The sequence below is a fragment of the Orycteropus afer genome, unplaced genomic scaffold, assembly GCF_000298275.1.
Source record: "Orycteropus afer afer isolate SDZICR_OR568_19922 unplaced genomic scaffold, OryAfe1.0 scaffold00064, whole genome shotgun sequence".
Taxonomy (NCBI): Eukaryota; Metazoa; Chordata; class Mammalia; order Tubulidentata; family Orycteropodidae; genus Orycteropus; species Orycteropus afer.
Window position 1 is genome coordinate 9,826,162 of NW_006921651.1, and position 9,283 is coordinate 9,835,444.

General features: G+C 47.3%; 2 protein-coding genes across 2 annotated transcripts in view; both read right to left on the reverse strand.

Moving 5' to 3' along the window:
• Nucleotides 1–9,283, reverse strand: part of HOGA1 (4-hydroxy-2-oxoglutarate aldolase 1) — a 33,900-nt gene extending 24,617 nt beyond the window's left edge. Inside the window, exon 1 of the mRNA XM_007939982.2 lies at nucleotides 9,073–9,283. Coding sequence (XP_007938173.1) covers nucleotides 9,073–9,283 — 211 coding nt within the window. The remainder of the gene's footprint in view (nucleotides 1–9,072) is intronic.
• CUNH10orf62 (chromosome unknown C10orf62 homolog) lies at nucleotides 4,687–5,406 on the reverse strand. Its single transcript, XM_042780837.1, has one exon. The coding sequence runs from the start codon at nucleotides 5,404–5,406 to the stop codon at nucleotides 4,687–4,689; it is 720 nt and encodes a 239-aa protein (XP_042636771.1).

The following is a 9,283-nucleotide window of genomic DNA, read 5'->3' on the forward strand; positions in this document are numbered from 1 at the left end:
CGTAAGTGCTTCAAGTCTTTCTCACTTTCAGCAAGAAAGGTGTGCCATCTGCATATCATGGGTTGTTAATAAGTCTTCCTCCAATCCTGATGCTGCATTCTTCTTCATACAGTTCAGCTTCTTCGATTATTTGCTCAGCATACAGATTGAATAAGTATGGTGAAAGGATATAACCCTGACACAAACCTTTCCTTTAAACCATTCAGTATCCCCATGTTCTGTTCAAATAACTGCCTCTTGGTCTATATACAGATTCCTCATAAGCACAATTAAGTGTTCTGGAATTCCCATTATTCTCAATGTTATCCATAATTTGTTATGATCCACACAGTCAGATGCCTTTACATATTAATAAAACAACAGGTAGGATGTAGAACTAATTTTTTATGTAGTTGTTGTTAGGTGCTGTTGAGTTGGCTCTGACTCATAGCAACCCTATGGACAACAAAACGAAACACTGCCTGGTACTCAGGGCTATTCATAAAGTTTTCCAGGAATATATCAGACAGTGTTTCACTGCTATTCATAAGGTTTTCACTGGCCAATTATTTGAGAAGCGGATGGCCCCTTCTTTCTTCCAAGACTGTCTTAGTTTATTTAGAAGATCCACTGAAACCTGTCCACCATGGGTGACCCTACTGGTATTTGAAACACCGGTGGCATAGCCTCCAGCCTCACAGCAACATGCAAGCCACCAGAGTATGACAAACTGATGGATGAGTGGTGGTTTATGTAGTATGATATGCCAGTTGAGCTTGATGTCCCCTGTGACCATGGTCCCAAGCTCATGGGCTTAGCGATTCACCGCCTCAAGGTGTTTGCTTATGGCTAAGAAGTTACCATAACTTTACTCTGTTAGCTGTATTATATATATGGACTTTTTTTTCCATGTACATTCTTATAGCACATACAAGTACATATGTAGAAATATCGTCTACCAAACTTATATATGGTCATGAGTATATTCCCTTTTGTCTACCCATATCTGATCATTTAGCTTGTCTACGTGTGTGTCCACCCATAGGTTAATGTTTGTTGTTACTGATAATGCAGTATTGTGTATGTGAAAGTGTTTGTCTTTGTTGTCTGTACCTCTTGTGCACCTCTGTCCGTCTTCCTTTTCCTTAGCATTATTGTGGTAGTCGCTTGTTTTAGGTATACTGTCTTTCCCTTCACCCAAATCAATACTTGTCTCTTACCTATGTAGCAATTTTTCATCCCCTTCTTTCCCGTCCCTGGTCATCAATAAAGAAAGTTTCCTTCCATGTGTAAACCTTTCCCTGACTTTTTATAATAGTGGATTTACACAATATTTGTCTAGCCATTTTCTTTACTTATAAAAATGCCCTTATCAAGAGTATATCCTTGAGTTGGCTGCCTAGAAAATATTTTGTCAGTGTAATAGAGCTTCAATTCTAAAGCACTTTGTTTGTGGAAGGCTGTGGTCTACAGTGGGAGCTCTATTTTGAGTCTTGACACAAATTCAGATGCTGTTTGAATTCTTTCTGACCATTGAACCAGCAATGTGGCTATGTATAAAGAAGTCCAGGACAAACGTAGGGAGGGGCAATTTGCCCTCAGGAAGAGTGTAGTTGAAAGAAGATTGTACTCACACAAAAACTAGGGAACTTGCCTAGGTGTGTCCTCACCTAATTTTAATGAAAAGTTGGGGTCCTGGTATTCTCTTGTAGCCACCTTGTGGCTATGACTGAGGCTGCATGGTCATTTTTCATACCCTGCCCACCACACAGCCAAGTGGTAAAGCCCCAAAACCAATACTGTAACCCCTTTTAACCTTTTATACATACATACACAATCATGGTCCTTTCCCTACTTCTATAGTCCCATCTGTGACAGTGATGACTTGACTTACCACCAATCATGATTTTGTGATGACTTTTTGTATTCCATAAAATATAATGAACTCCATGACTGTGACTCAGTGGAGTCACACTCAGTAGCTTTCTGTCCCGTGTACATGCTGGTAGTTTTCCTCATCCTGGATGATTGTCCTTATTTTGTCTTTGTCATGTCTAAGGCTGAATAAAGGAGCTCTGGTAGCGTAGTGCCTAAGGCATTTGACTGCTAACCAGAAGGCTGGTGGTTCAAACCCACCAGCCAGTCCTGGGAAGGAAGGTTGGGCAATCTATTTCCATAGTGATACTGCCTTGGAAACCTAAGGAGGAGTTGTTATGATTCGGGTCCGACTCGACGGCACATAACAACAACAACAAGGCTTAATAAAAGGAGCTCTGGCTGCTAACCAGAAGGTCAGTGGTTCAAATCCACTAGCTGGTCCACTGGAGGAAGATGAAGCAGTCTATTTCTATAAAGATGTACAGTCTTGGAAACCCAGTGGGGGTCGCTATGAGGAGGACTCTACTCGATGGCAGTGGGTTTGGTTTTTTCAGAAGCCCAATCTCACCCCTCTTGTGCGTTTTGTCTAATTTAGCAGTCTCCAAATTTTTCCAGTGTGATTGACCTCACTTGTTTCCCAATTAAATTTTTATTATTAAAAATTTCAGATATATAAAACTGAAAGTATATAGCTTTGCACATCTAAAATTGTGGAGTCAATTCTGACTCATAGGTACCCTGTGAAAGAGAGCAGAACTGCTCTGTAAGACTTTCTTGGCTGTAATCTTTATGGGAGCAGATCATCAGGAATTTTTCCCACAGAGTTGCCAGGTGGTTTGAACTGCCAACCTTTCAGTTAATAGCCAAGCGCTTAACCGTTTATGTCACCAGGGCCCTCTCATTCATGTTCTCTCTCTCTCTCTTTATAAGTGTATATATATGTCATGCATTAGTAATGCCAAAAAATTAAAATACTTCTCCCAACTGTACTCCATAAAATCAAATGACATTAAGGCATATATGGATCTATCCATCCTTTGCAGTGGCTCTGTGCACTTCCGCCCCCTTGTACCCTTCTTGCTGGAGTTTAAGCCCCATGGGCTGGGAACAACTGGTAAATCCGTAATAGATCCAAATGCGGATTAATTTCTATGTAAAGGAGTCACTTGGGATTAGATATGCCTTGTAGTTTGAGTTCCAGGCTTGCAAGAGGGCATAGAAAGTGTCAGAATATCTGCGAAGAGGTGAGGAATAAAGATGAGAGAGATAGATCCTCCCTCTCTCACCCAGGGACGGTGGGAAGAAGCCTGACAAGCAGTACGGGGCAGAGATTAGCGGTTCAGGTTTGGAATCAGGCAAAATCGGGATCTAATCCTAACAACATCACTTACAATCTATGTCATCTGAGCATAATTTTTCTGAAACTCAGACTCTTCATTTGCAAAATACATAACATAATAGCTTTCCCATTTGGCTATAGCTTAAGTTTTAACACTTAACACAAAGCATGGAGTATAATAAAAACTTAAAAAGGGGAAGCTAGTAGTATGGGAGCTCTGGTAGCATAGTGGCTAAGACACTTGCCTGCTAACCAGACGGCTGGTGGTTCAAACCCACCAGCCACTTCTCGGAAGGAAGATTGGGCAATCCTACTTCCGTAGTGATAACTGCCTCGGAAACCCAAGGAGGGGTCGCTATGAGTCGGAGCCAACTCGATTCCACATAACAACAACAACAACAGTAGTAGTATTGGAGCTGCGGTGGCGTAGTGCCTAAGGCATCATCTGACTGCTAACCAGAAGGTTGGCGGTTCAAACCTACCAGCCACTCTGCGGAAGGAAGATGGAGCAATCTCCTTCCATAAAGATTTACTGCCTCAGAAACCCAATGTGGGGAGTCAGAATTGACTCGATGGCAGTAGGTTTGAGTAGTAGTATTGGTAATACTAGTAGTAGCGGGCAGCGGCTTCAGGCACAGCAATAGTAACAGGAACAAGCACAGAGACTCTACAACAGCTCCGAAGGTAGGTGGTGAGGAGGCACCAATATGGAAATGTGGATCCTGATAGGCCCAGGGAAGCAGGTGGGGCAGCGAGAGAGAGCTGCAATGTGGGATGCCATATAGCTTGAGAAGAAGTAGGCAGAGTCAGGACCAAGAGAACAGGGGGCCTACATCCCACTCCACTTGCTTACTCTCTCTGAAAACCCGTTTCTTCCCCCATCCCCAACATATGGCTGCTTTCCCCTTCCCTACCATGGCAGGCTGGTGAGTGTTGGACCCTCTAGAGATATCCCATCTCTGAAACCTGAGACCCAGGGAGCCAGTTTAAGGGGTCTCAAAAGAGCCCAGTGAAAATACTCCAGGCCACGGCACCCACACCAAGTACTGCTGGAGAGGAAGCTCTTTCCTCCTTCCTTGCCCAGACCTTAGGTTGGCCACAGAGCCCCCAGACTCAGAGTGAGGGTATGCAAGGTTTTATTGGCTCAGTTCCAGGCATTTGGCATCAGTGTAAGGCTCCCAGCTGCTGCTGGGCTGTGCCTTGTCTGTTCCTTCTCTCGGTGGGTCTTCAGGAGCCTCTGAGTGTCTCAGCTGCTTCACTTCTTCTCAGTTCTCCCAACATCAGAGGCTGTCCTCTGTGGCAGACCCCACACATGGAGTCACTGGAACCTGTGACCCCCGTGGGGCTGGAGAAGAGAAGATTTGGGCAGCAGCATCTCACCCTGGGCCTGATGGGTTGCCACAAAGGAGAGAAAACAGGCCTGAGTTTGTGTGCCAGCCCTGCTGGGGGGGAGGGGTATCTCCATACATGGTTAGGTGGCTTCAAAGGGGTCATAGATCTTGGTGGCTGCGGTTGGGCATGCTGTGGCTCTGGTGGTTCTGATGACCTGGATGACCCTGATGGTTCTGGTGACCTGGATGAGCCTGGTGACTCTGGTGGCCAAAGTGACTGTAGCCCTGGAAGGTATGAGTGTGGTTCATGCCGGCTATGGTGTTCTCCCGCTGAGTAAGGAAACTCCCTTTCAACTTCATTTCCACCTCCTCGAGGGCCTTCAGCTCCTCTTGGTTGATGTCTTTGGTCTCGAGGTGGCCTGAGTGCTGGCAGGCTATGGCTCGCTGTAGCATGGAATTGGCCAGGTGCTGACCTTTGCAGTCAATTTCCTTGGTGCAGGCAGCCACCTCAGCCCAGATGGCCTCTTCCGTGGATGAGGATTTCCCAGACTCCTTGTGGGTCTCTTTGATCACTGAGGACCCAGATGTATGCTGTCTGCTGGTGAAGGATTCCCGGTGGAGAGTGGTACCTCCCTCTCCGTGCCTCGTGGTGAAGGTCTCAACGCGGATCCTGGTGCTTGCCTCCCCACTCCCACCCTCCAGCTGGGGGGCGGTGGTGGCAGCATTGCTGCTGGCCTCCAGCTTCTCATCAGAAAGGCGGCTAAAGTGAGATTTGATCCAGTGCTCGCTCTTTGCTTTGTGGGATTCTGGTGACTTGAAGTGATTTTCTTCAGTCTCACCAGTGGTCTTCCTTCTCTTCTTCCTCTGAATCCACAGCATGAGGCTTCCACCTCCTAGCAAGAGGGCAGCCACCAGCACCACCTTGCATGATGGCTGCTGGACAAGCTCCAAGAAGGTCTCCAGGACCTCACGCCAGGCAGGCAGAGCTAAGAGCACGCTGGGAGTCAGGGAGCCCTGGTGGTCTGGCTCATGCTTGAAAGGCAGGCTCCCTGGGCTGTCTGGCAGGCAGAGCCTCTGCTACACCTTCCCTAGGGGGCCCCTCCCACCTCAGCAATGAACCCCATTGTGAGGAAGGCAGTTAGGGGGGTGAGGTGATGAGGAGAGGCCACAGCATCCCTCACTTCCTGTCTGGTAGGTACTACCTGAGGCCTAGGTCTTTGTCTCTCACCCTGACAGCTTCCCCAAATCGGAGTCCCTTCTGCCTTCTGCTTTGTAACCCATTTTGCAATTCAGTCCTTCTTACCTTCTAGTCTTTGGTTTCTACACCATCCCCACCTGGTGGCCCCTAGGGTCAGGCTAGCCATGGCACAAGGACCTCCTTGGCTGGGCTGGCATCCATTCCTGGCCACCTGAGCAGGTGTCTGTCTCCAACCCAGACTTTCCCCTGCTGCCAGCTCAGTGCATTCCACTCCCATCCACAGCCCCCTGCCACAATCCAGGGCAGGGTCCTGAAGAAAAAGGGCCCTGGGAAGTTCACTCTGGAATAACATGAGGTCACAATCGAGCAGGGAACAGCAGTGGGCTGGGAAGGCAAAGTAGGCAGGACAGGACTTCACTGGGTCTCAGATCCCCGGAGCCATTCCAGGGTGGTGCTGCTACCTCATGCCTGAGGCATGCAAACCCAGAATTGAGCCCAGGTAAACGGGCAGGGGTCAGGTTGTGAGTGTGTGTGTGGGGGAACCAGACGGCTTCCCAAAGGTGCAGAAAAGTGAGAGATTGGCTCATAATCCTGACTTATACTCAGGGCCTCGCTGAGAAGAGACAGACCTTGTCCACTATTTTTTGCCCCCAGAAACATCTAATATATTTTAAACAAAGAGGAAGAAGAAATGTCAAAATAAGGTTGTAAGAATTGTCTTATTTTAAACAGAATATCTGATTTAACAAAGTAGTGATTTTTAAATGCACAAAAATATTCTTACGATAAGGTATGCACTTTCATATTGAGGCACTAAGACACAAGTGTCATTTTTTATGGGGAATATCACCTCCCCAGTCCATCTAGAGTAGCTCTTTGGTCTCCTCATTTGGAAATAACAATTCAAAGTCCATCTTTGTTTGTGAGTGTGAGTTCAGGGCCAAATGGCCCTCCTGTGGCAGCAACTCGTCTCTCCTGCCTCTAGTTGTAATTTTTATTTTAAAAGAAAACTCTTTATTCAATAATCAGTACAAACTAACAATGTTTGAAAAAAAAAAAAAAAGAGTTACTCATTTCAGGCAACACCTTCTAGAAGAATCATTAACTGTTCACTGCTTCATCAAGGCAGGCCTCCTCTCTGGGGGACCGTTAACTTGCTGCTGGAGGGCTTTGTAGATGCTTTGCAGTATTTCCCTCCTCTGACCCTGAGTGTCAGGCTGCAAAGCCTATCTCAGGGGCCAGGACAGGGCAAGAGAAACAGATTTTAGAGCTAAAGTTCTTCTCTGATCCCTTCCAGAGCATTTTGGCTGTGTGACAGGCTCCTATAGCTTTATGTTCTCTGTGCCATTGCTCCATGCTTGAGCTCCTTGGAGGATTACGTCAAACCCTGTGGCCAGGAGCATGAAGGCTCAGTTCCCATTTAAAATGAGGGAGCAGATTAGAGAGGTTAAGTGAGTTCTCCAAGGTCACCATTACTGGCAGAATCAGAATTCTTGTCCAAGCCTTCTAACTCTAGATGCTAAGCTCTTTCTAGTACAACTACTGGCTCCCTGGAGTGTGGGTATGAGAGAAAGTAGGAGCAGGAATCTGGACTGGTTGCCAAGGAGACAATCTCGTGGGCTCATGTGCTCCACAGCTGCCAAATCTGCTGTAGCCTATGCTCCCTGGGAACTCCCATGGGACAGTGGGTGGGACAGAACAAGGGTCTCAGTGGATTCTCTGGGTGGCAGGCAGACACCAGCTACAAAGTCCACCATACCACCTCCATGCCAGCGTGCTCATGAAGCTCAAGTAGAGACTTGTCTCCTTTGAGAGCTTCAAGGACCTTCTCTCTTTGCTTCAAGAGAACCAGGCCTCAGCCCAAACCCTTCAGGTCTCATGAACTGAGCCCCAGTAGAATATCTTAAGAGTCTGTGTCCCTGCTCAAGCATGGGTGTCCACAGCACCTTTATTGTCCCTTAGGAACGGGTTATGTCACCACACTGCTGAGGTATGAGTGGGGCCTCAGCCAGGCCAGCAGTCACTGTCATAAAGCCACTTTGCCTACAATGCCCAACTGCACTGTCATTTTACTATTTTCACTGGAATTAGTAAAGCAAAAGGTTGGAGAGTCAAGATAATGTGAGGCACCTCAGAAAAAAGGCCTGTTGATCTACTTTCGAAAAATCAGCCATTGAAAACCCTGTGGGGTACCGTTCTACTCTGACACACATGGGATCACCATGAGTCAGAAACAACTCCATGGTAACTGGTTTTAATGCATATTCACTCTACAATTGACACTATGCTTTCATTTGCATTCTCATTTTTTCTTTTCTTCCAACCATTCTATGACATGGGTATTATTACTTTCATGAGTCAGATGAGGCAACTGAGGTTTAAAGAGATCATCCCACAGCTAAATCAGGCAGAGCTATGACTTGAATCCAGAGTCCACGTTCCTAACTGCTACACTACACCAACTTGGTCTAAGCTACTTCCTTCCCAAAGCTGGTGCTGACTAGATTCTTTTTATTGAAAGGGCTCAAGTCTGGTCTAGCAACTCAGCACAAATAATGAAGTCAGTGCAGTCAAGTGAAGCATCACAGGCCATGTAGTCAGACCTGGGTTCAAATCCCAGCTCAGCCATGTATGAGCTGAGTGACCTTGGGCAAGTGACTGCATCCCTCCCAGCCTCATATTCCCATCTGTGGAATGGGGCTATTGACAGTACTCTCTCCGGACTGTTATGGGTGACTGACAAGGGCAGGCAGAGCAGGATGGACAGAAGTCACCATTTCTTTGACCTTCATTTATTGTGCCCATGCTCTGCTGCATGTTGAGCATCACAAACGTGATCTGGCCTCTGACTTCAGAGAGGGGGACACCCATGTATGAAAGGGGAAGAGAGTTAGACAGCACTGATGCAGGAGCCGGAACAGAGAGAGCTAATCCAACCAAGGGAGGCTCCGCCCAGAAGAGAACGTATGGGCCTTGAAGGGAAGGGAGGCTGCTGGCCAGCTACTGCGTGGCATCTCACATCTTCCTAGATGTCGACAAGAACTTTCACACCACTCTCTAGTATGATCCCCACAGTAAAGTGCTAGGAAGGCAATTTAGCAGTTTGCAGCTGGGGAAACTGAGGCCAGCAAGGTTCAGTTCCAAGTCACAGGCCAGCAGGAAGCTTTCCCCAAGTTCCCTGACTCCAGACCAGTGCACCCTGTTCCTCTTCCATAATAAAATGACCCAGGCTACTTGAAAAGCCATGGGAAACTCCACAGAACCTGTGTTCCTCCCCACAGTCTTTGGCTGAGGAGCACGTGGTCCTTAACCTCCTCCCTACCTCGCAGCAGACAGGTCCCGCTTACCTTTGAAGGGGAAGGTGCCCAATTTGTGCAGATTCTCCTCCAGTTTCCCATAATCCACCTCTGCAGTGGCAGTGAAGGGGGTGGTGACTGGGGGGTAGATGCCCGCAATGTCCACCTTCCTCCCCTCCCCTGACGTCCGGCTCCCAACATTCCTGGACAAGCTCCTGCTCAGTCCTCGCCTCACAGAGAACCACACTCTGGGGGAAAGCAT